Raw genomic sequence first — 27,420 nt, 5'->3', positions numbered from 1 at the left:
TACTCATGGGAGTAGTCCCACTAATATTAACAGTGTTTAAAAAGATCCGGACCGTATTCTGCGTTAGCTAAAATAGCAACCAGACAATAATTTTGTCCTAAGGGGATTTGAGAGTATGAGTAGTTGTAATCTCACTCAAATCGTCACCCTGTGCATGATAACACACATGTGGCCAGGGAGCATAAAGATCCATTTTTCCATGTTCTATCCCTTGCCACAGTCTATTACTCTGACATCAGGATCACAGACAATTAGTTATTGCCAAAGATGGGCCTGCTAAAACCATGGAGCTAGTGCCTTCTCATGGGACTGAGCTCATTGTTTCAGGGACACATTTAGCAATCATAAATCCTGGCTTAGAACACTAGCCCATCTCTACTCTTATTTCAGCACTTGCACAATGGACTTAAACTACTGGTACTACTAAAATAAAAATTCCAAGTGGATAGCAACATTTACACAGATATACAATTCATTGTCACAAGGCAGTTTTATTAGATACTTCACCATTTAACTCTACTCCCCCAAATACAAAACCATACAACCCCCAAACTCCAGCCCATGGCAAGTTTAATGCCCTCTTTGGGATTGTCTCAAACAGTAGTAAAACAGATCCAACAACCAGGGTGAGTGCAAGATGATCTAGTCTTGGCTGGAGGAGGGGAGAGGGCAGTGAGGGGAGAAGAGGTAGAAGTGGGGAGGTGGGAAATGGGGCAGATATCCATCCATTGTTTATATTTTCAAGGAGTAGCAAAATGAAAAATTCTACAACCCCTTAATTCTGATTGTAGAAGAGGGACAGTGATGTAACTGTTCTCAGGGAACAATATTCTTATTTTATGGAAGGAGGTGAGCCAAGATACTTAAGCTCTAGAGAACCTTTAACACAGGAAGCTATTTATCATAACAAGCTTGGTTGATACTGCTCCCATACTGAACCAATTAGATTAGCCTATTTCGTCATACTTCATAACCTGGGATGATAGGTTTCCAAGCATGGTACAGTGCAGTAATTGAATTTTGATCAAACACACATGGCTCATAACCCTGTATGTGAAACTTTCAGAACAGTTCACAGCTTTTAAATATCCAGTCAACATGTTGCCAAAAGTACAGGATGTACTTGATGCAAGTGGGAAGGAGGAGAGAGAGTGTGCTGTAACTTGGTACAGCTGTAAAACAAACATTTTTTATTCTGATTCTGTTCCTACTTTTGCAAAGGAGCTGGGAGAAAGACAGCGAATGTCAAGTCAGTCACTTTTCTTCCCAGCCCCCATACTTCCCAGATATACACTTACATTACCACATGCTTTTAAATTCAAGATACTGTATTAGATACTAGGAATTGTCTGTTAGCATGATGTTCATTGCTCATGCTTATTTAACAAAATAACTGAAAAGTAGTGCACATCATCCTCTTAATAGGGCTACAATGGATGAGATCATGAAATGACAGCCCTAAAAGATAAAAAGATTCCTCCTTTCCCCGGCTTCTGCTATTGCCATACAGTGGGGTAGTCCTGCTCTCTTCAAACTATGCAGGGACAGTCAGTCACACAGACGTTGGTATCAGTCAGGTCCTTAGCAGACAGTGGCTTCCCATTACATGTTTTCCGTATGTCTTCCTCTCAGTAAATGCAAGGGGTTTGAAAGAGGTCTCTAAAGAGAACAGAAAATAGTAACCATTTCATTCCCAACAATTTTTGGTACAAGATGTTTGCCATAAAATATGTCCAAAGCACTGTGAATCTGAACAGCAAAATGAACATTGTGTGTTTTGGTACTTGTTAAAATAATATGTCTGATAAATACAAGTTACAGCTGCCACCTGGCCTACAACTATCCTAAGCGTGCCAGGGCTTTTTAGAGCAGTGGTTCCCCAACCTACATGTTTCAGTAATGGCACATCACTGCTAACCTCCTTTTCAGATGTGTGCACTCTACCCTGCCAGGGAGCTGGGGCTGCTTCAAACCCTAATTTCATGCAATCCTGTACAACTTAAAGGGATACACTACTGATTCAGCTGAGAGCTTTGTTTATTATGCTGATCCAAATGACCAAAAAAGATTGGGAACCTCCACTTTCATTCTGTGGATTATCCATCTCACAGCCTTCTTACACACCTGTTTTGGAGCACAGGTGGGTAAGAGAGAAAAAGTTACAGCTTCCAAAGGGGAAAATGGTGCTTTCCAGATTTAACCAAAATATGGACCCCACTTTGTCTTGCCTTTGGGTCAGGACCAGGTACAGTGACAGAGTGCAACCACCAATGTAAGCCTTCTAAACGCAGAACAGAGTCCAGGAAAAAAATGACTAACAAGCTGTTGCAGAGAAGAGGAGACAGAAAAAGAACTTAGTGTGCCACACGTCAAAACTGGGTCCAAATTTCAGCTCAAGGCAAGGTTAAAAAACAGGCCTGTTATAATCCTCTTAAAGAGAGGATTTATACAGTAATTACAGTAATGGAAACTGATCTTTATAATTCTTATACCAGCTACAGACCCGGTGTGTCGTATGCATCTGCAGAGGCTGCTAGCTACGTTTCTCACAGCCTGCAGATGCAATCTTGAGAACAGACCGTTCAAACCTATAGAGGCAGAACTATCAAAACAGGGCATGGGCATGTCCAAGATCTAATTAGGTTCAGGGGCTAAAGATAAAAAAATCCTAGAAGAAGCTGGGAGTGTGCTATTTTTTTCCTGTTAAGATGGAGAGATGCTGTGCAATATATTTTAATTTCTTGTCCATGGAATTTGTGGAACCAAGTTTTCCTTTCACACCATGTAAACAGGTTTAGAATGCATTTGTTTTTATCTTTCCATTTCCTTTCCTTTGTTACAGCCTGAGGTCCACAGAGACAACACAATGGTAACAGCATCCTGTTCTGGCACAAATTCACCTCACATTCACACTCCTGTTAATCTTTGTTGTGCGAGAAAGAACAGGAGTGCTAAATGTTTGCCTGTGTACTAAAGAGCAGCTTCAGCAGACCTAGGAATTCAGCTATGGGGTTTGGTTCCACCTACAGGAAGCAAAAAGAAAAATCATGCTCTCAAGCTTCTGCAGTACCTTATTCTACAGGTCTAGAACCTGCAGCCAGGCTTGTTGCAGTCATCTATCCAGCCCCAGTCCTCCTGACTTCATTTAGGTAAAGGACTCCCTGACTGGATGCCAGGTCATCTCTAATTAATACTAATTAATATAGTTCTGTAGAAGTCCAACTTTTCCAGAGTCCTTCAGAAATTGTGGAAGGAGGTCCACAAGAGACAGGTATTTTTGGCAGCTGACGCATGAATGAATAGGGAGTTATGTACACATAGATGGAAATATGCTTTAAAGTGAAAAAATCCTGATAAAACCATCCTTGAAATATTATGGATCATATTGGTCTTCTAATATCTGGTTAAACATTTGGAAAATACTACAAAGAAAGATAGCAACTTAGGTTTTGTCTACACTGGAACCTGAACAACAAAAGTTTTGTCATTCAGGGGAGTGAAAAAACACCCTCCCACCCCAAAAAACAACAAAAAGCACTGGTGCATCAGCTCTCCTGCTGACAAAGCTACCACCGCTTGTTGTGAGTGGAACTTTTTTGTTGGCGGGAGAGCTCTCTCCTGCCGACAAACAGTGGCTACGCCGCATGCCTTTTAGCAGCACAGCTATAGTGGCACAGCTGTGTCATTAAAAAATGCATAGCGTAGATGCGGCCTTAGAGTTTGGTAGGACTAGAAAGCATCACAGTGTAACAAAGACTGGCTTTGGGGTGGGGGCAGGGAGAACAGCAGCAGTTCCTGACTAAAACCTGATCTAACAAAACACTAAAGCACCTGCTTAGAATTAAGCACTTGCTTTGATGGAATGGGGCCTACGTTACTTTTGTGGTTAACTGCCTCCTGCAACTGCTGGTTGAAAAGAATATATCTAGTACATGACTGCTGATTAAGATACATGCCTTTAGTGAGAGAAAACAGCTCGTGTAAAAAGCCTAAGTTCACAGGTGCATATAAATATATGATGGACCTTTACAACAATGAAGAGAGTGTAAGAACTCAAAGTTACCAGACTGTACACATGTATCTCAGGGAAAGAACTGTATTACAGCATAGTAGAGAAATATAATCAAATCATGTAATTACAGTCACAATATATGCCTATGAGACAGCAGAAACGTACCATTGCCTGTGCAACCTTATCTTTGACATTTCCCCAATTGAATGTTTAAGCACACAACTGTAATGTTCCCAACATCATTGTGTGTATAGAACAGTGATAGAAATTGCAGCAGAAGCAACAGGAAGGGCAGTGGATCCAGAAATGGGCTAAATGAAGCTAAAAAAACATGAAAAGATGGAACACGTGAGAAGACTGAATACACAGAGCTGGGTAAGCAAATATAACCCAATATACTCTTGAGGAACAAAGGAAACCATAGTTGATGGGGTCACAACAGATGTTTTTCAAAAACTGTGACAGAACATTTAAAACACAAAGATCTTCCTGCAGATCTGAACAGTTTTACTGGCAGGCTACAACAATACACCTTTGGAAACAATAAAACCTAGCATTTTAAGGTTTTATCGGGTACAGAAATCAAAGCAGGGAAGTGATATCTCTGAGTAGTAAGTGGAGAGAGAAAAAAGCAGCAGAGTCAACAAAACAGCATCAGGAGACATTAGCTATTTCCCCTGCCATTTAAATCATTGCAGTCCAATAGCAGTCAGAGAGTTTGCTCTTTAAAATGCTTTTAAAACAGTTTTCCTGGAAAACAATGGTATGTGCATATTATGATGATGAGGTATACAGGTTGACGCGCACAACTAATGCAGTCATGTCCTACTCACACACAAAACCATAGAACTACACCACAATGTATTCCCTATTTTTATATAAAAATTTAAAATAATTTATATATTTATATACACCCACCTTCTCACTGTACAAATCAATGCAATGTGCCCCAAAGTGACTCCTTTGACTAGGTACTACACTACACTTCAATACTGCTGTAGATAGAAAACCTTACGATAAAGAGAATGAAATAATGACAATGTTTATAGAGAATACATGGTCTTGTGGTCTGACTGGCATTCAGGTAATATGGGTTCAATTCCTGGCTCTGCCACACCTTCAGCAAAGTAGTTGCTTTCTAACCCTAAGTTCCCCATCTGTAAAACAGCAGTAATATTTCACCTCACAGGGCTGCTGAGAGGATAAGTTAATGAACGTCTGTGAAGCAGTCACATACTATGGTGTTGGTGGTTGAGTTGGGGCAGGAAAATAACTATCTAGATACATGATTAGGATTTTTATTGCCTTTCTCTACAGAGAGAGGCAAACCAACTATTGAGGGAAGCGTCCCAATCCTTTGAGAGGATTGTTCTAAAATAGTAAGATCACTCAAAACTAGAGAAACAATAGGGTGAGCAGCTTGACTTATGGGAGGATGCCACGGCATTCAGCAATTCAGAAAATCATTATAAACACTTAGATGCCTAGCACTGCAGATAACTTGTCATGAATTCAGTGGTCTGGATTTACATCTTGCAAAGATGTTTTTACAGTCCTTATGGTAAACATTCAGTGTCTGACTCTAACAGCATGAAAATGCAGACCTCATTACTTCTTTAGTGATCTTGTCATTATCATGTGCCTGCTCAGTTAAGCCTCTCCAATTATTAGTATTGACCACACAGCTGAAGTCTAATCACATGAAGATGCATGTATTGAGCCGCACAAGATGGTTCAAACACAAAATGGTGTGCTGGCAAAAGTTGGAGGAGATATGTAACTAGCTCTTGTGATGTCTGTGACATTGTATGATTAAAATATGACATGCTTCTCATTGTTGCTAACACTGTTATACAAATCTTATACGAAGTATATCATATTAAAGTATCAATGGAAAAGTCACAACCTATCAAATGTGATTATCCTGTTTGTATGCGTGTATCATCCTTGTATCTAAAGTTAAGAATATTGACTATGTACCAGTATTTCAAATGTGTTTGCTCCTCGGGTAACACCCACCATGTAGTTTACATCCAGTCTAGCCAGTACATTGTGAATGGACCATTCAAGTTGATGGCCCATTAATGAACACAGTGGGCCATGGAAGAAGCTTATCCATGCCTGGTGGGCCTTCCTGTGCATGTTTTAGTCAGAATATGGGTAATGGCCGTTTCTATGACTCACTGAAGAATGCAAGGGCATGTGACTAGCTCATCTGACTCTGGACTCCATCTTGTGGCTGTACTTTTCCACAAACTGCACTGAGGGCTTTGTTTGGGACAAGGAAGTTCCCTTCACATGGGAGAAGGTATAAAAAACCCTGGAAGCAACTCCATTTTGCCTCTTTCCTGCTCTGATCTCTGGACTGTGGACTTACACTAAAAGGAGCATTCCAATCAATGGAATGAGGAGCGTCCAATCTTTTGGAAGTTACCAGAGACTTTACAAGCCAGCAGTTTATTCCACCATTGCTTCAAACCTGATACAAGAACTCTGCAATGCTTGTATGTATGTGATAAGAAGACAGAAAATACTACATTGACTCTATATAAATCCATGGTACACCCACATCTTGAATACTGCGTGCAGATGTGGTTGCCCCATTTTAAAAAATTATATTGGAATTGGAAAAATTACAGGGCAACAAAAATGATTAGGGGTATGGAATAACTTCCATATGAGGAGAGATTAATAAGACTGGGACTTTCAACTTGGAAAAGAGACTACCAAGGGGGGATATTACAGAGGTCTATAACATCATGACTGGTGTGGAGAAAGTAAATAAATAAGGAAGTGTTATTTACTCCTCATAACACAAGAACTAAGGGTCACCAAATGAAATTAATAGGCAGCAGCTTTAAAACAAACAAAAGGAAGTATTTCTTCACACAACGCACAGTCAATCTGTGGAACTCTGCCAGAGAATGTTGTGAAGGCCAAGACTGTAACAAGGTTCAAAAAAAGAACACGATAAATTCATGGGTGATTGGTCCATCAATGGGTATTAGCAAGGATAGGCAGGGATAGTGTCTCTAGCCTCTGTTTGCCAGAAGCTGAGAATGGGCAACAGGATGGATCACTTGATTATTAACTGTTCTCTTCATTTCCTCTGAAGCAGCTGGCATTGGCCACTGTTGGAAGACAGGATACTGTGCTAGATGGACTTTTAGTCCAGTATGGCTGTTCTTATGGCTGTTCTTATGGCTGTTCTTATGTTCCTTTGAACTCTCTCATCTTTCTTTTCTTTTATAAATAAGACTTTAGATATTAGATACTAAAGGACTGGCAACAGTGTGATTGTTGGGTAATATCTGAGTTTTACATTTACCTGGCTATGTGGCTGATCTCTTGGGATTGGAAGAAACCTTTGTTTGATTAAATTGATATTAAATAACCACTCATCATTAAGTCTAGTGTCTGGGTGGTAAAACAAAGGCTGGGATACCTAAGGAAACTGCATTTCTAACTTCTTGTTCACCAAAAGTTTACTTTTGTTACTGGCTTGGTATATCTTATGGAAGAATAACCACCAGTTTGGGGTGGGTCTGCCCCATTTCTCAACAGTTTGTCTTGAATTTGGTATTCTCAGCTGTGACCCACTGAGGCACGGTGACAATGTCAACTTCTGAAAGGCTTCATAAACGCAGCATGTTTTGAAGAGGAATGTGAAGGAGAGGGACACAGTTAGTAAGAAGAAGGGTCAGAGGAAAATAATCTGAAGAGAAGAGAGAAATTAAAGTTGGCCAGAACTTTGAAGGCCTTGCTGTCTAGTCATTCTTGGGTGTAACATCACCACCATACACAGGCTCTTAAGTAGAGGAGAGGGAATATGAAACGGGCGGCAAAATCGCACAATCCTGAGCAGTATGAAAAGGACACAAACAATCACTCCATGTTTTGTTGCAGTTATATGAGGGGGAATAAAGGATGAAAACACTTTCAAGGTGGACAGGCCTAAAATAGTACCTGTTTATGCTGAGTCTCCACACAACGTGCCTCTGTACTGACAGATACTCTTCCCTGCTAAACTTTCTGTTCTTGGGAGTGGTGTAATAAAGACATGTACAAACATTTTATATAAACTGATGAACTTGCCAACATGTCAAATTTTCATTCACCTTAAGTTTTCATGCACAAATCAGCCTCAGCGTCATTTAAAAGACAATAAAATGGAATGTTGCAAGTAGTCTGGACATGCTAAATAACTGTTCTTGAACTGTACCTTTCTTAAAATGTACTCAATATAAATAATTTTTAGCCCAATTCATACATGGTTTACTCTTCTTACATGTGGCATATACTGATAACACCTTGACTGCTTAAAAGTAAGGTTATGTTTACGCATGGTGTTTTTTATACTTATCCTTAATTTAGGTTAAAAGGAAACTAAATAGCTGAAATGACACAAATTTTCTATGAAATAGTGGTCTTTGGAAAATTCATAAATCGCTTTAGAAAACATTGATAAGGAAATACTAAAATAGTTTTGAAGATTGTATATGAATAAAAAATCCAGAAATGTTATGAAATAGGTTATAGTGAAGACAATGTAATGTAGATTTCTGGTCCAAATTAAAACAGTTTTTCTGTAATTAGCTTGTTTCAAATCTACTAAATGGTTAAGGGAATGTTTAAATTAAACAGTATGAAGATATTGACTATCAAACATCAACACTGAAGCTTCTGACTATATCTTTCATGACCTATTTTTGGTAAATCTTTTCCTGACCTGTTTTTGGTAAATCTTGGATGTCACATGGAAGTTTGGTTACAAAGCATTTGGTGAGATGCCAAGGGTATATGTTTCATTAAAATACAAGATGCCTTTGTCAACAAGGACCAAATAAAAGAAGAGCGCTAAGGACTTTATTGCGTAGGTTAGAGGGATCAATCCACATACCTATATTTTATTACATCTTCTATTTAAGTAGTATAAAGAATTTATACTTCTGACATATGAATGTAGGTACATTAAAACGTAGGTACATATGTTTTGTAAGAACTGTTTTGAAAAAGATAGAGCATAGATGATGGTTAAAAGAATAATAAAGTTGATATGTGACCATGAAAGTCAACAAGTTTGGGGTTTTTTGAGACTGAAGGTATAATACAGGCAAAATAAACAGGTTTTATTCTAACTTTGATGCATAATGTCTACTGTGCCTGTTGAATGAGGGTGTTCTATTTATGGTATTACACTTTTCTATCCCTTCCCCAGCTGCTGATTATCATTATTAAACTGTGAGCCAAATCAGGCAACCTCACTGAAATTTGTTCTTTACCTTCAAGGAAAACCTCTTTAAATTAATAGGATTGCAAAAGATATAAATCCTCACAGATTTTGGACCAATCTTTTTAAAATCAGGCTCTTAAGTCTTTTTTTTCTGACTTTCGAAAAAAATAAAGATGTCCATTTCATAGCTGTTACAGAGGCCTTACAATTCTGGAAACAGTGACATAGGTTTTAGACACAGGGGTGATATCCTAGGCCTCCTGATATCAATGCCAAAACTCCCACTGACTTCAACGGTGCCAAAATTTCTCTCCAGATACTTTGCCTGAAACCAGAGTAATTTTTATCCCGTTAGCTGTTACTAACTCACACTGAAAGATAAAACAATCGCAGTGCACGTTATGAATATCTGCATAACTCACAAGTAGCACAGCCTAGAAGTCATGAGCTACGTGTTCACAGAAATGGAGCAGCCACACAGAAGAGACTTGGAAAATGAGTACCTCTGATGTGAAGTCTTGCGCTTGATAACATTTCTCTAATATCTTTACCTGCTTTTTTCAATACACAACATTTAATAGGCAGTTACATAGTTCTAATAAAGTGTCATTAATATAAATCAGTTATCAGGAATTTCAGTGGACTACTGAATCCAATAAATCAAAATGCACCTGTGTATACATGATACTTCCTGCCAGACTTAAGGATACATCTGTGTTTTTCGGAATGTCTCATTGGTAATACTCAGCCTGGTAAGCCTTGCTCCATAGTAATCTATAATGTAACTAGAGCCATCCGAAGGTCCAACAATCTAGAAAAAAAAAACAAGATTTTCCAATATTAATTAAAATGTATACACTTTTTGTGCTAATGTCTCAATTATTGTTAATTTGTCCCTCACAAAATTAATCATTCTCAATTTACAAAATATAAACTGGATTCATTTTGAAATTGTGCTGCAGTTTAACCATTTTAGTGAGTATTCTCTTTGAAGCAAGACTTCCCTAGGGCTTGTAATCAACCAAATTACAGTGGTGAATGACAGGTTTCAGAGTAACAGCCGTGTTAGTCTGTATTCGCAAAAAGAAAAGGAGTACTTGTGGCACCTTAGAGACTAACCAATTTATTTGAGCATGAGCTTTCGTGAGCTACAGCTCACTTCATCGGATGCATACCGTGGAAACTGCAGCAGACTTTATATACACACAGAGAATATGAAACAATACCTCCTCCCACCCCACTGTCCTGCTGGTAATAGCCTATCTAAAGTGATCATCAAGTTGGGCCATTTCCAGCACAAATCCAGGTTTTCTCACCCTCCACCCCCCCACACACAAATTCACTCTCCTGCTGGTAATAGCCCATCCAAAGTGACAACTCTCTACACAATGTGCATGATAATCAAGTTGGGCCATTTCCTGCACAAATCCAGGTTCTCTCACCCCCTCACTCCCCTCCAAAAAACACACACACAAACTCACTCTCCTGCTGGTAATAGCTCATCCAAAGTGACCACTCTCCCTACAATGTGCATGGTAATCAAGGTGGGCCTTCTCACCCCCCCCCTTTTTTCCCAGGGACACACACACACACACACACACAAACTCACTCTCCTGCTGGCAATAGCTCATCCAAACTGACCACTCTCCAAGTTTAAATCCAAGTTAAACCAGAACGTCTGGGGGGGGGGGGGGGGTAGGAAAAAACAAGGGGAAATAGGCTACCTTGCATAATGACTTAGCCACTCCCAGTCTCTATTTAAGCCTAAATTAATAGTATCCAATTTGCAAATGAATTCCAATTCAGCAGTTTCTCGCTGGAGTCTGGATTTGAAGTTTTTTTGTTTTAAGACAGCGACCTTCATGTCTGTGATTGCGTGACCAGAGAGATTGAAGTGTTCTCCGACTGGTTTATGAATGTTATAATTCTTGACATCTGATTTGTGTCCATTTATTCTTTTACGTAGAGACTGTCCAGTTTGACCAATGTAAATGGCAGAGGGGCATTGCTGGCACATGATGGCATATATCACATTGGTGGATGTGCAGGTGAACAAGCCTCTGATAGTGTGGCTGATGTTATTAGGCCCTGTGATGGTGTCCCCTGAATAGATATGTGGGCACAGTTGGCAATGGGCTTTGTTGCAAGGATAAGTTCCTGGGTTAGTGGTTCTGTTGTGTGGTATGTGGTTGTTGGTGAGTATTTGCTTCAGGTTGCGGGGCTGTCTGTAGGCAAGGACTGGCCTGTCTCCCAAGATTTGTGAGAGTGTTGGGTCATCCTTTAGGATAGGTTGTAGATCCTTAATAATGCGTTGGAGGGGTTTTAGTTGGGGGCTGAAGGTGACGGCTAGTGGTGTTCTGTTATTTTCTTTGTTAGGCCTGTCCTGGGGGGGGGTGAGAAAGCCTGGATTTGTGCTGGACATGGCCCACCTTGATTACCATGCACATTGTAGGGAGAGTGGTCACTTTGGATGAGCTATTACCAGCAGGAGAGTGAGTTTGTGTGTGTATGGGGGTGGGGGGGTGAGAAAACTTGAATCTGTGCTGGAAATGGCCCACCTTGATTATCATGCACATTGTAGGGAGAGTGGTCACTTTGGATGAGCTATTACCAGCAGGATAGTGAGTTTGTGTGTGTGTTTTTTGGAGGGGAGTGAGGGGGTGAGAGAACCTGGATTTGTGCAGGAAATGGCCCAACTTGATTATCATGCACATTGTGTAGAGAGTTGTCACTTTGGATGGGCTATTACCAGCAGGAGAGTGAATTTGTGTGTGGGGGGGTGGAGGGTGAGAAAACCTGGATTTGTGCTGGAAATGGCCCAACTTGATGATCACTTTAGATAAGCTATTACCAGCAGGACAGTGGGGTGGGAGGAGGTATTGTTTCATATTCTCTGTGTGTATATAAAGTCTGCTGCAGTTTCCACGGTATGCATCCGATGAAGTGAGCTGTAGCTCACGAAAGCTCATGCTCAAATAAATTGGTTAGTCTCTAAGGTGCCACAAGTACTCCTTTTCTTTTAGTGGTGAATGAGCTGCTAGACTCTGGCCTTAGACTGAACCAATCAGGATTTGAGCCACAGCAGGCTGCCTTTTAGAAGATCTTTCTGACAGATGGGTGAGCCCCAGAAAATGTCTCCATTTCAGTAATAAGGGAGGATAGATGGGAGAAAGAACAGATGATGGCAGCTATTTTGGGAATGTGAAACTGGTAAAGAATGGGGCCAAAGAAGAGCTTCTCTGGGATTTTTCTGCAATTGATAAATGGAGGTAGAAAGCCCAAGGAGATGAAGAACAAGAAGAGAAAATTGGCAGGGGGGAGGTATGAGGGTAAGAACTGTCCTCAACTGTGCCTATCTCTGATGGAAGGCAAGGCTACTGGCGTAAGGTAAAGTTTTAGAGCATATATAATTTAAAAACCCTGAAAAACACTAACATAACATATATTCTTTTATAAAACACCTGCACGTTGAAAGTTATGAATTGAATTTTGTTCCATTCCTGGCCCTCTCTTGTGCTAAGGCTACCAGTTGTAGCTAATGGGAGTTGATTTTTGAATCATGAACAGTATCAGAAGGAAGGAGGAGAATGAACCCAGAATCTTCTTCCCTTGAAAGCATAATGCCCAGAAGTGAAAAAATTAGCCCACAGGGAGGCAGCATGGTCTACTGAATAGGACAGAGGGCTGGGAGTCACAAGACAATTAATTAGTTTGCTAGCTCTTCCACCATGTAATCTTAGGCAAATTGCTTCACTTCTGTATAATTGAGGACATTTGGATTCCATGATGATGGACATGGAATAAGAACCTGAATAAAGACAGAATAGGCCCTAGAATGTCAATCCTTTGCTGGCTGTTTTCAGAGTATGGTGCAAAGCCCAGTTACTTCAGTTGCTTTATTCTTGACCTTTTTGGCACTCCTTCTCTCCCTCTACCCTTCATTCTTTGCACCAATTGAGAACTGATCCCTTTTGTTGATGAAGGTTTCTCTGCTTTGTGGGAACATCATTGTATCTGATTTGATTATTGTTGTCTTTCAGATTTTTAGACTATTTTGATGGTGCTTGAATGCCTCAGAGTTGATTAAGTAAAATTCAACGTGTACTGTGTGACAAAATTATGTATCAAGCTATTCACCCCTGCCACTTGGTGCTTTCTTGAGCAATCCCTTACAGAATGGTGGTTGTTACAGGTTGAGAGATGTCTCAACTGACTTTTGAGAAGCAGGGCAATGAGGCAACACCGTTTCCTCCTTAACATGTTACAAAGCTTCCCCCCACTCTCTCTGCACCACAAAAATCAGTTCAGATGGCAGAACTAAACCAAGCTGCCTTCAATCCTCCTTTAATGCCTTCTTGATGGACCAGCAGGTATTGCCTTTATCTCCTTCAGAAACACATGGAATTTAACCACCTTCAGGAAAGTTCATGGTGTCCCTGTGCATACAGCTAATTATGAGGGGGTTCTGAGGGAAGAAGGAGAAAGGCAAGTAAAAACTGCTTCTGAGCAGAAGCACTACATGCCAAAAACCCATACTGAATATTTACAGCCAGGTAAAACTAATAAGCAGCAAATGCTCCATGTTTTGCTTCGACTAGCACTGGGGAAGAAACAGTAGGTTCAGCCCCTAGTATGTCTATGACTGAATGCACCCCTATATTCACACCCTACACACCACAGTAATAATCTTTGTACAAATTATGCCTTGTAAGGTTGTACCCCTATGTTCACCCCCTTTATAGGACTATGATAAATCTTGTACAAAGCATGCCTTGTGAGTATCATTTGAAAACTCGTAATTTGCTGTTCATTATTGTTCTAGTAAAATATATGTGGCAACGTTGTATGTAAAGCTATAAGATACTACTATATGATGTTACTAAGACATATTCCAAATCTGGAGAGGTCACAATCTGGTTCTCCAGAGACAAAAGGCTAGTGAATGCCTCAGCCAGGTATCAATAAGATCAAATGGGCCTGGTTACGTTGCCTTTCTTTGGCAGGAAAGAGGGTGTGGGTAAAAAATATCTACATCTTCACAAAGGAACAGCTGGGAGTTTCCATCCACACAGACTTTCTATCTACTGAACTTTAGCTGGAGATGACAAAGAAGAGAAGGATCTCTACCCACGGCATCAACAGCACTTGAAGAACAAAGGAAGCAGCACAGGACTGGGGAGGGATCCTAACTGAAAGAGTTTCAGCCAGCAAGACTGTTGGAACTTGTGGTGAGAGAGACCTTTGCTGTGAATTCACTCTAGCTTGTTAAGTTAGCCAGTAGTTGTGTTTTACTTTTATTTTCTTGTAACCAATTCTGACTTTTATGCCTCATTACTTGTAGTCACTTAAAATCTATCTTTCTGTAGTTAATAAGCTTGTTTTACTGTTTTATCTAAACTGGTGTGCTTGGGAAACTCCATTTGAGATAACAAGATTTATGAGTATCATTTTCTATTAATAAAATGATGGAGTTTATATGAGCTTGTATTGTCCAGGAGAGGGCTGGGCAGTACAACACATACATTTCTGGGAGAAAGTCTGTAACGGGGAATTTGCTGGTGTTACTCTGTAGTGTAATTCATGAGTGACTGGCTATAGCACTCATACTCCATAGCTGGGAGTAACTTACATGCTGGAGGCTGTATGTGAGCAGACCAGGAGTGGTAGCTCTCATGGCGAAGCAGTGTAAAAGGCACCCCAGGTTGAAGAATTGAGGGGACACAGCTGTTCATCAGTTCAGATTGTACCCTGGGTAATGTCACAAAGGGATCACTAATAACTCACTCACTAATAACTCATTATTTTCAATAATATCATGGTGAAATGGCTATAGCAACATTGTATGTAAAGTTATGAATATAAGCTGAAATCATGACTGAAGCATGTTTATGACATTTCTTACCAGGTGTCATCAAAACTGATGGCCAATCACCTGTCAAGTGGCCAATCTTTGGCAAGGAAGGGGTCAGGAACAAACAGATCTGCATCTTAGCAAACAACAGTGTGAAATCTCTTTCATCAAAGATTCCTTGTCTCTATCCTCACAGCAGGAGTGAAATTTATCTAGGGGTAATCCTCAGGAAAATGCATTTCAAAGGGTGATTGACCTATACAAGTGAGGGCCAAAACCACCCCAAGTTCTCTCTCCCTATTCATCTCTCCTTCACCTAAGATGACAAAAGAAACAGTCTTTTGACTTTGGGAGCAGATCCTAGCCCGAGAATTTGGTCAGCCATGTTACTGGGAGCATGTGTTAACAAGTTAGACTTGGTTCAAGGTAAAATTGTTAAGTTTTAGCACTAGAAAACATTTTATCTTCATTTCTCCTGTAACCATTTCTGACTTTAAGGCCTTATACTTGTACTCTCTCTGTTTGTAGTTAAATAAACTTGTTTTATTCTTTAATCAAATCTAATGCAGTGTTGCATTCAAATTGAACTGTATGGGTAACTCCATTTAAAAGGAAAGAAACCAACAGAACTCCACTGGCCATCACATACAGTCCTCAGCTAAAACCTCTCCAATGCATCATCAGTGATCTACAACCCATCCTGGACAACGATCTCTCACTTTCACAGGCCTTGGGAGGCAGGCCAGTCCTCGCCTACAAACAACCCGCCAACCTGAAGCATATTCTCACCAGCAACGACACACTGCACCATAGTAACTCTAACTCAGGAACCAATCTATGCAACAAACCTCGATGCCAACTCTGCCCACATATCTACACCAGCGACACCATCACAGGACCTAACCAGATCAGCCACACCATCACCGGTTCATTCACCTGCACATCCACCAATGTAATATACACCATCATGTGCCAGCAATACCCCTCTGCTATGTACATTGGCCAAACTGGACAGTCCTTACGTAAAAGGATAAATGGACACAAATCAGATATTAGGAACGACAATATATAAAAACCTGTAGGAGAACACTTAAATCTCCCTGGACACACAATAGCAGATTTAAAGGTAGCCATCCTGCAGCAAAAAAAACTTCAGGACCAGACTTCAAAGAGAAACTCCTGAGCTTCAGTTCATTTGCAAATTTGACACTCTCAGCTCAGGATTAAACAAAGACTGGAATGGCTCGCCAACTGCAAAAGCAGTTTCTCCTCCCTTGGTGTTCACACCTCAACTGCTAGAAGAGGGCCTCATCCTCCCTGATTGAACTAACCTCGTTATCCCTAGCTTGATTCTTGCTTGCATATTTATACCTGCCTTTGGAAGTTTCCACTACATGCATCTGACAAAGTGGGTATTCACCCATGAAAGCTTATGCTCCAATACATCTGTTAGTCTATAAGGTGCCACAGGACTCTTCGCTGCTTTTCCATTTAAAATAGCAAACTACTGGATATTGATCCTCTTAGAGGGGCAATGGACCTAAAATATCTGAACTGTCCAGGAGACGGCTAGACAGTACAGAATACATGTTTTGCGGGAAAAATTGGGACTAGGAGTGTGTTGGGGTTGCCCTATAAGTGGTAACCAATGCTAGTGGAAACCAGAGTGTGACTGGAGTATGCTGGCAGGCTGCAGCTATACACAGACACTCGGGGTGTGCCCAGCCTGCTGCTGGCTGTTTGTGAGGGGCTCAGGTTGGAAACTACAGCGGCAAAACATCATGAGGCACCCCTGGTTGCAAGGCAGATGGCGACACAGCTCCTCACTGGTCTGGACAGCACACTAGAATGTCATAATGTCATACAAACATGGCAGCTAAAGAACAGTGGTTTAATGTACATATACAACCATCTGATTTAGAATCTTTAACACAGAAGACAATATAAATGACATAGAATGCACATGTGCCTTTGTGGCTACAGTGATGAAGTTAAACAGCAAAAGTTCAGCTGGGCTTTAGTTCAGTCCAATTAGTTTAGCAATAGCTACTAAGGTAATAACTTCAGCATTGCAGGTTTTATTTTTGCAGGTCTGTATTAGAAAAGAATATGCAAGTTTATTCTAAATTTTCTTTACAAATACAGTAGCATGAACCACAGACAAACTGTTCTTTCTTCTCCCATTTGGTCCATACACAATGTTTGAGATGATGGCCCAAAGAAAAAATGTTGCTATCCCATAGGGGAGTAGGAATTGTTTTGGGTGGAGGGAGCCAAGATAAATTAAACAGTGTGGGAAATAAGTGTATGTAAAGGTCTATGATCAACTGGAATAAGTATTCTATCAAATAAAGGTAAGTTATTTTAGCCTATTGTGGCCACAATTTATAGTGGCCTTACAAAACAGGTTGTATGATGGTGCGAGGATTTGTGCCTTCCTATTAAGATGTAAAGAAAGTTTACAACTGAAAATACATTCTGTATATTTTAGCACAGGAGAGAGAAGTTACAATATTCTCTTCGGCCAGGATCAAGAGTTAACTACATTTTTGTTCACCTTCCTCCCCAGTGTACAAGATTCCATCATTGTGACACTGATGATTTGCCTCAAGAAAGTGTTCATGAGAAAAAGCACATACTGAGGTAAAACTACCAACTGTACAAAAAGCAAAAATTGAACAAAAAAAATTGAGTTTAATTATTCCGGATGGGACTGATTTAAAAAAGATAGTTGGAAATCAAAACAAAAAAAAAACAACCAAACAAATTCTTCTAAATAGACCCATCCTGGAATAGAGAAACTCTTGCCGCTTTGTGAGGCCACAAGATATCAGTTGAAGGCCTTAATCTTCAGTAATCCTAAAAAGACCCCTCTCAATTAACGTAGGTCATCTTTTTGCAAATATAGATAAAATAGCAACATCAACTTTCTCCTTCTCCACCCTGCAGTCCTTGAAGTAATGGGGTAGGCCAGCAGCTGTTCATATGTAAACTTGCAACTGAATTTTATTTATTTCAAAATATTAAATATAGAAGTTGAACATCACATGCATGTGTACCACAGCGCAAAACACAAAACCCATGTGTTATGCCTTCTTCTTTCTCACTCTTCTACAATCGTCTTGTGTTAGAAACACTGACCAAACTGCTTCTAAGCTCACCTTTTGATTGAAAGGGGGAGGTCTGTTTCTGATGTTTATAGAACACCAGTCACTACAGTATTTCCCTTTCCACTCTGGGGAACGGGCAGAGCACCAACCAGAAGAAGCAAAGCAGAAATGAAAATGGAGCAGGGTAGCCAGACCATGACTGTGGAGATGTATATTTACCACATACTGTTTTGCGAACAGAAGTGCTGGATATAGCCATTTGTTTTAAGTTTTAAAATGGCACACAACATCCAACACATTCTGGTTTGCAAAGCAAACATGTGGTTGGATTCCTGAAGTTTAGGAAATAAATGCACACGCTTTACAAACTACCTGGGACATTTTTAGTGTTTACTATTCGGCATTGTCACTGCCTCTTTTCTCCTGGTCTCCAGTAACTTGCTGTGTTTGTACAAAGAAATACTAACTAGAATCCAGACTTCTGCAGCACCACTGGTCACCATTTCAGAGGCTGGTTAATCTTAATAAGAAACTCTGATAATCTATGGTTTCAGAGTAGCAGCTGTGTTAGTCTGTATTCACAAAAAGAAAAGGAGTACTTGTGGAACCTTAGCGACTAACCAATTTATTTGAGCATGAGCTTTTGTGAGCTACAGCTCACTTCATTGGATGCATTTAGTGAATTTAGCGATGAAGTGAGCTGTAGCTCACGAAAGCTTATGCTCAAATAAATTGGTTAGTCTCTAAGGTGCCACAAGTACTCCTTTTCTTTTTTCTGATAATCTATACATGTCAAGGAAAGGAGGAGATTTTTTTCAAAGGTGCCTAAGTGCGTGTGGCGCTCAGGTCCCCATTGGCTTTCAGTGGGGCTGTGGCACTTAAGTGCTTTAGAAAATGTCACCCTAGGTAGTTAGGTTTATCCCTGCAGCCTCTTGAATGCATTTACACACGTCTTCTTGGTGATGTGTTAAACCAGGGATCCTAAATACAAGCAGTCATAAGATCCTGTGGTATTTACCACTCCAAGCCACATGTGACCTGGCCAAACTACAGTGCTGGACAACTAGATTCTGCTTAAGTTCTCAAGTAGTTTTAATAGGATACATCAGTCTTCACTCTGCCATAACACATATATGCAGTGTTGCTTTGTGTGGTGAAAAAGCTTCCAGGTTACAGCTAGAGGTGGTTGCACTGCAGTGACTGGAAGAAATATCTAGTTGGCAATTTATTTTAAGATCAAATCTATTTATATTTAAATCTATTTCCTATGATGCACCCTCTGCAACATCATGACTGAGAAATCAGGACCTGGATTTTAATGTGTAAGATAGTCAGAAAATTCTCTTGAAGCCAAAAACAGACTGGCCCCTTTTTTGGACTTTATCAAACTTCTAATAAACAAAAAATTGATTTGTATCCTAGTTTGAAAGTGTCAACTTACCTGCATTGAAATGAGAATGAAATCAATTAGGCTACCAATTCCACAAAACCCTACAGTGCAGAACTTTAACAAACCTAGAAAGGAAAATAAAACTTAATTACAGCCTTAAGCAATTCTCTATAAAGTTTATGGAACTTTACAGTTTCCAGGTGCATAGGCATTTCCCCCATCTGACCCCCCGGGGACATTTTAGCATGTGAGTGAAATTAACACAAGAATCTTTTAATTAATTATCAGAAAGTCTTTAAATTTTCTTTACATTTATGCACCAACCTGTAAAGAAACTTGCTTAGTTTAAAAGATTTAAACACAAAATGAGTGTAACAGACATAATTCTGAGAAAAGGAAGAGAATGAACACATTAGTGTCAACTTAAATTACTGAGTTTTTCCTTTCTCTGGCTGGATGCACAGTTAATCTTAAAAGAAAGAACAAAGAAATCTTTGCGCATTGGAGCTCCAAAACTTATTTTAACATGAAACACTTTCTACTGTCTCAAGTTGTAGAACATACTAATTAGACTTTGGAAACAGCTGCTGCATTACATGCTGGGTTTGAATATTGTTCTCATTGCTAGTGTATACAATACTAATGTTTAAGGGGTTGCCAACAATGTAGATACTTTTCTAGGAACTTACAGACATATTCCACTGCATTTAGAATGAATACATGGACATGACTAACAAATGACTGTTTCACTGAGATGATTTTCCATTAAAGGTGAGGCAGAACTGTAATAAAATGTGGAGATACTTAGAGGATGTCTTTAGAAGCAGAAGGTTGCCTTAAATAGTTTATTGAACAGACTTCATTGTATGTGAACACTGTAAAAATTTCAAAAGCATCAAAGTGACTTAAGAAACTTAAACCCCAAGGACTTTCAATAAAGCTTAAGGGGATAAGTTACTTTTGAAAATGTGTCTCAGTCTCCTAACTCACTTAGGCTCTTCAGAAAATTTTATCCAAGATTAGAAAGTGTAAAAAGGAATGTTTGTCTTTAACTAGATCAAGTTAATTGTAGGATATTGTATGAGGAGAACTGTGCCGTCTTCAGCAGCGAAAACAAGTTTATACCTGCGTGTAAAATGCACAGCACACTTTGGATGCAACAGAAATCAACATGCTGGAAATACAGGATACATACAGCTATATTGTTAACAAAATTGAAAAATGGAAACCTAATAATGAGAATGTGACTCTTGACCAAGAGGAAGAAAAACATTTAGCAGGCCGGCCTTCCAATGGAGCAAAAATAATTTCACTATGACTCTATAATATGAAATGGTGTCAATCAATGAAGCATACAAGTCATGTTATATGTACAAAATTATAAATACATAAATGTTTAAAAGAAATTGTTCTCAGTGGTTGGTGTCTGGGACTTGCAGCAGCCAAACATTTTAAGCTTTGACATCAGTATTGGCTGTAGTGTCAAAAAACATAAGGGCAACAGCCAGGAAACAAATGCCAGCAACAGGGGACAACAGTTCTGAGCTAGGACTAAAATGATGCATGCCAATTTCTCTGGTAAATACTAGAGTACCAAATTTATTATCTCTGCAACTAGAGCATTCCCCACCCAAAGTATTCGTGGATAACTCTTCCATCTTTTGTCATGCTCTCAATACATATTCTGAACCCCACTGGGAGTTGGCATTTTAGGGACCCAACAAGCCACTTTCACCCCACCATCTGTACTGGCGTCAGAAGCAGAGACAGTAGCTCCAAGTGTGTAAGCACTTTATGTATGGAATTAGCTGCAAGATTTTATCATTCTAGTCACTTTCATTCTCCATTACTGGTTGTAGAAACACTTATTGAGCCCAATTTTTGCTTTGGGGAGTATGGGGAGGAAATGCAGGAAAGGAAGCAAAGACAGAAAGGAGGAAGAAAAAATAAACAAACAGTGGAAGTGACCAAATAATTGTAAGAGTAGAGGGGAAAAAACAGGCCATTATATCACAAAAATTGTGGGTTATTTAAGTTTAGGGGGAGGCACTCCAAACCAGCCTTCCATGTAACAAACTAACTTGTTAATCTGTATTCAGTAGTTTGGATGAACCAGTGCTCCCTCTAAACACAACAGAGGGAAGTTGTCTGCAAGAGTGTTTGTAATTTTCATCACATTTCTGCAAAATATTTCAGCACTATTTACTCTTTAGTTCTGCTTCTTTCAGGGAATGGATGATCCCAAATAAACTGACACTTGACAAGCAAGCCACTGTATTGATTTTATATTAAAATAAAATGCTGCACCCCAGTGCCCATCCCCCAGCCATCTTCAAGCTATTCTGAATATCAACAATGACACTTGGTAAAGAGTTAGAATTTTGCAACAATCCATTCACTAATCAAACTTCAGACTTTCTACAGGAAAGGTCTTGATGCTTTAAGGGTTTGAGCCTTTGATTACTGCAGTAAAAAAGTCTGGGATCTTGTACTTAAATCCATCCTAAGTGAGGAAAAAATATCAAAAAAATTAGGGTGGATGCCTTTGGAGCTAAAAATCCTCGATTACCTTTTTAAAAGATGACTACCATAAAGCACAAAGGTAACTGAATTTTTGTGAACCTGAGAAATTTTGGGGATTATTGCCCTTCTGGATAATGTAAGATGCTCAAGGCTCTTGGAAGATATGCAATGCCAGCCATGCGTCTACTGGAATCAACCTTCAACCCATGATGAGGGCACCAAGGACCTGGCTCCATAGCTCAGGGGTTAGAGCATTGGTCTTGTAAACCAGGGATCGCAAATGCAAACCTCGCTGGGGCCTGAGCAGCAGTTTCTGGCTGGACCTGTTGTCCCACCTCTCAAATTGCAAGTGTAGATTTAATAGGGATCGTACTAACGTGCAGAAGAGGAGAAAGTATTTTAGCTGGAGTCTAAAAAGAAATCTAAGACTGAAACAGGACTACACTTATTCCCTTTACATGTGAATAGTGTTACTTATTTGTAGCTGTAAATTAATTTTTTTAATCGACATATTGCAAGAGATAAGAGCATGTGAAAGTGCTCTGAGTTTCAGAACATCTTGTAAGCAAAGCACCTGTAGAACATAGGAATTGCCATACATGATCAGACTAGTCCAGTAGCCCAACAGTGTCTAACACCAACTGCTTCAGAAAAAGGTGCAAGATGCCCTACAGAGAAAGTCTCTTCCTAACCCAGTTGGTTAGAGGTTGGCTAAAGCATAAAGATTTACTTTCCTTCAGGGTGGATAAAAATAAATGATTTTTAAAAAAAAATTAAAAAAAACAAAGATATTTTTAATTTATATCTGATTTTTTTATAAAATGCTTTTTGAGGAAAAAACCTATCTAAAGATAAAGATACGTTATAGCTCAAAGATATCTCATCATGGAATAGGGATTATAAATTCTAATTCTATAGTATGAAACAATATATTCATGTAATGTTTAAGAAAAGTTTTGTAAATAAGTTCCAATAGTTCATGGATTAGGGACCCAATCTTATGGGGTTCAAGGGACTTCTGTATAGATTATTTAGGTTAATCTTTCTATCTACCCAATGGGACTCAGTGATCAGTCTAGAAGATAGCATCAGAGATGCTTAGTTTTGCAGTTCTCAAACTGTGGATTTGTGTCTCCAGAGATAACATGATTGTTAACAGCAAAAATGTTTTTAAATAAATAATATATAAAGGAGAGAAATAACAGACTTCAACCCTATTGTCCCTCTGCAAATTTGCGTACACAGAGTTAATCCCTTACCTCTCTCTAAAAGTGCAAAGTTTCAAAAAGTTCAATGAATAGAAGATTGTTGGGGCAGAATAGATCTGGACAAGGAGAAAAAGTCTGGAGATAAATGTGAGAAGGGAGGGACAGGCAGTAGAAACAAAAGTGAAACTGTTTGAGCAGCATATTCCAGAAGTCTTCAGGTCTCTGAGTGTAGCCTTCACTGATTTGAGATCTACCATACCATTCTCTCGCTAGAAGAGACCCAATTTGGGAATAAGAACCATTCAAGAAATATATGTTTGCTGATGATGTTTTAAAGAAAGTGACACCAGTGAACTGGTGGAAGTTACACAAGCACTTGGATTCAGAGACTGTTGAAGTGATAATCTCACTTTTAACAGCAGTAGCTTCTTCTTCTTGTGTAGAAAGAATATTTCTCTTCCTTTGGACTAATTCACTCCAAACTGAGAAATCGTTTGGGACCTGAAAAAGCAGGAAAGCTTATTTTTCTTTCCCAGATTATGAACAAACAGGAAAATGAAGGTGAAGATGATGGGGTTAGCTGCAGAAGTCAATGTTTTAAGTTTCTCATGTTGACCTGGCTGACAATCGATTTAATTTTTGTTTTTAAATATTTCGTTTAACTATTTTAGTTAAAAGCAAAACAAACCTGATTTTAAAAAACTTGAATGTTTAACTAAATTCAAAAATTCATATGCTTGTTTTGTCAAAATATTACATCTTTGCTGTTGAAGAAAAAAATCCAGAATACATAACGTTGTTTTAGTTAAATAAAACAATTTAAATGTCTGTCTGGTGGTGATGTCCTCCTAATACAACATGGCAAGAAAATCCTCCAAATATTAAATGATTAACATGTTGAATTGGAGATATTTTGATGTCACTGGGAGATGAACAATCTGCTTCAATTACCTTTGGTAAATGAAATGACCAAGCAATCATTCATTTTCTGATACAGCTGTAAAACTAATCTGAAAAGTTTTCAAAATAAATCACTTTAAAAATGTATAATGTATTCCTTCTAAAAATGAAACCTACATCTATCTCTGAGTTGTGAAGAATATGTATTATGGTTATAACAACCAACAAGAATGCACTTTTATGTAGAAATCCATGATTAAATCGAGTCTTTTAAAATAATGATTTAAATCAATTTGATTTAAATCAAATCCACCCTGCTTTCCTTACAAAACTTGAGATGTTTCTGCTATCCATACAACTTCTTGGCCCCAACAGGTATGTCTACACTGCAATTAAAAACCCACGGCTGGCCTGTGCCAGATGACTCAGGCTTGCAGAACCCCAGAGCCCGGGCTCCAGCCGAAGCCTCTACACTGCAATTAAACACGTTAACTCGAAATTTTTTCCCCTGCAGAGGTAAGAGCAAAGAACCTTTGATAGCTCATTAAAAATGAAGGATTGTTGCAGGATTGCAAGATGTTTAGAAGTCTCGACAGTATGGTGTTGTATGCTCTGTACTAGATCTTCACAATGATGTAGTCAATGCTATTCACTGCCAAAAAATAAACTGTGTTTTAAAATGTTAAGTTAGAGGTCTGGATTTTTTGATACTCATCTTAAACGGAATTATTCTCATGTTTGGGGAGAGGAGAATAAAGTTTCAGAATGAAGGCTTATGCAATTTTAGCCTGAAGCCTTGTTTGTTTGTTTGTATGGCCAAATGGAAATATGGAGGTTTACAAGTAAAGTTCAAATCCTAATTTAAATCCCAAGTGAGACTGAGTTTGGTGGTCTCACAAAAACAAAACACGAATTGGTACTATATGGCACCATGGGCCCCCTTGAGAACAGACTAACAAAGATGGAAATAGCAGGGGAAGAAAGGTGCATCAACAGAGCTGCATGGGGAAGCTTTCACAATGCCCGGCTAAAGCTAATGCTTTCTTTCTCCATATCTTCATGAGAATTAAATTCACTCAATTAAAGAGGAAATACCTTAGAGTGAAAGCCTTTGCCATACTATTTATCTAACAACAGGAGACTATTATTTTGTGACATCCTATTCTGACAGTTCCTTGAAGCAAGAAAATCTGGTTTATAGTCCGCCTTTGTATTGTCAGGATTTATACCATCTTGTTAAAAAATGGTATCTCTTGTATGTAGAAAGGTCAGTGAGGAAAATCGATGTGTGCTCTAGCTTTAAAAGTATCATGCAGAGCAAAATGTGTGTATCTTGTCTTTAAAGGCAATGTGCCACATAAACACATTTACAAAGTAGTAAGCACTACACAGCTTCACATAAGAATAGTCTATGAATGACAGTTTTCAAAATATGAATTCAACAACAATATATATGGTGGTAAAAGTAGAAAAACAACAACTAATTTTTAAGGTAACCTGCTGCTTTGCAAGTCAGCTCCTAAACGTAATTTGTAGGAATTCAGATCATTTAATATTTAAGAGGTACCTTGTTTGACAAAGCACAAGAATTCTCTATAAGAAGTTGTGTGATTAGTTACCAGTATTCTTTTTGCTTCACTCCTCTCCATCCTTTCACAGGGGAACAGCTTCCAAGCTTTATAAGAGCTTAACTTGCAAATCTTTTAATTGTGGCTAATATCTGTGAATTATATTTCAGGTCCAATTGGTAATTTAAGTGTAATACATATAAGAATTCAAAGCAAAGTTTTCAGACATCTGCACTAAAAGTAATGCACATCCTTATTCTAAGTCCAACTGATAAAATAAGAAAATATTCGAATTTTGGAACATTGGTTTTACAGAAAATGGGCATCTAGAGTTATCAATTGCCTCTTAAAAAAGGGATCTTAGAAGATCTAATCTTTTTATGTAAATATAAATGTGCAAAATAAAAATGTGCAAATTATTACATGTCAGGAAAAAAGGCCACACGGGTTAACACAGAATTACCCATAAGAACAGGGAGAAGGCAGAAACTCAAAGTTCCCACTTGAAGCAGTACTAGTGTATTTAGCTGCACCAGTCCATTACATCATGCAATCTAGAGTTATACAAAAAAGGCAACTGTTTGTAACATACTGAGAAACTAATGAAGCTTAAACAGAGAGTTTCTTACAATATAGTGAAGGTAATTCTAGCAGAATAGGATTTATGTGTACCTTAAAAAGCCATCATCATTTTCTTCATCCTGTGGATAAATCTGACAAACACTATCTGAGGTAATTTTTATCACTATGGGAAGTCCTATTAAAGCCAATAGCTTCAAACAGAATTAACAATAGTAAGCACTATCCTGAGTGGTAAGTGTTTGCAGGATCAGATCCCATGTTCTGTTCATGTGTTCATGTTTACTTGTTTTGTACATGTAAGATTAGGATCTGGTCATGCAGATTTAGATATGACACACTTATCTATACGTGTTTAGATACATGTCCAGAAATCTATAGGTTGTTTCTAGTACTTCATTTTCAAAACCAGTGGAAAGCAATCTATAAACACCTTGAATATCTTCAAAAAAGTTAGAAACAAGTAATTTAAAAATAATCTGAAATGACTGCAAGAGTGAAACTCTTAAAACAGATTTTCTAAAATCAGTCTCAACTAATTTCATCTAAAGGTGGCAACTTTTTTGGTTGGGAATTTAAATATCTTAGTAGAAAGCACAAAAATCAAATAGATATTTTCATAGAAATAAAGAGAATTATTACAATGTATTTTGAAATAGAAAATATTACCTGAAAATGAAGATCACTACAGTTATTAATTTAAAAAGTTACATATCCAGAACTGTTAATACAACATACGCAATAAGATTTAAGGAAATGATCTGCTAAGACGTTGTAGAAATTCACACATTCTCTTAAATATAGACATGGGAAAATTCACACCAGATATTCCATCTTAACTTTGACCCTCAAGACATAGCTTATATAGCATTATATTGTGCAAGTTCCACGAAGTCATTTAGCTCATTTCAGCACACACATCGCTAATGTATAGCAATTGACTTGCATTGAACTACAAAGAATATATATCAAGTTCTATTACACACACATTCTAATTGCAGAACATTAATTATATTATTCAGACACTCAGCACAGTTTTGAATTTA

General features: G+C 38.7%; 1 protein-coding gene across 4 annotated transcripts in view; it reads right to left on the bottom strand.

The window, feature by feature from the left end:
- Positions 1 to 471: 471 nt before the first annotated feature.
- The window catches only part of TM2D1 (TM2 domain containing 1), a 37,977-nt gene continuing 11,028 nt past the window's right edge, over positions 472 to 27,420 (bottom strand). The window contains exons 5-8 of one of the 4 annotated variants that reach the window (XR_013346786.1): positions 19,648 to 19,721; positions 9,917 to 10,056; positions 4,178 to 4,333; positions 472 to 1,659 (exon numbers count right to left, since the gene is read on the bottom strand). Coding sequence is in view for 3 of the 4 variants with exons in the window: in XM_077823489.1 (XP_077679615.1) it covers positions 9,946 to 10,056; positions 19,648 to 19,721 (185 nt within the window). In the remaining variant the exon portion in view is untranslated. The remainder of the gene's footprint in view (positions 1,660 to 4,177; positions 4,334 to 9,916; positions 10,057 to 19,647; positions 19,722 to 27,420) is intronic. The other 3 variants (XM_077823489.1, XM_077823490.1, XM_077823491.1) reach the window with 3 other exon arrangements.

Source organism: Eretmochelys imbricata, chromosome 8, assembly GCF_965152235.1.
Source record: "Eretmochelys imbricata isolate rEreImb1 chromosome 8, rEreImb1.hap1, whole genome shotgun sequence".
Classification (NCBI taxonomy): domain Eukaryota; kingdom Metazoa; phylum Chordata; order Testudines; family Cheloniidae; genus Eretmochelys; species Eretmochelys imbricata.
Note: the sequence above shows the minus strand (reverse complement) of the source record. Positions and strands in the feature narration are given on the sequence as shown.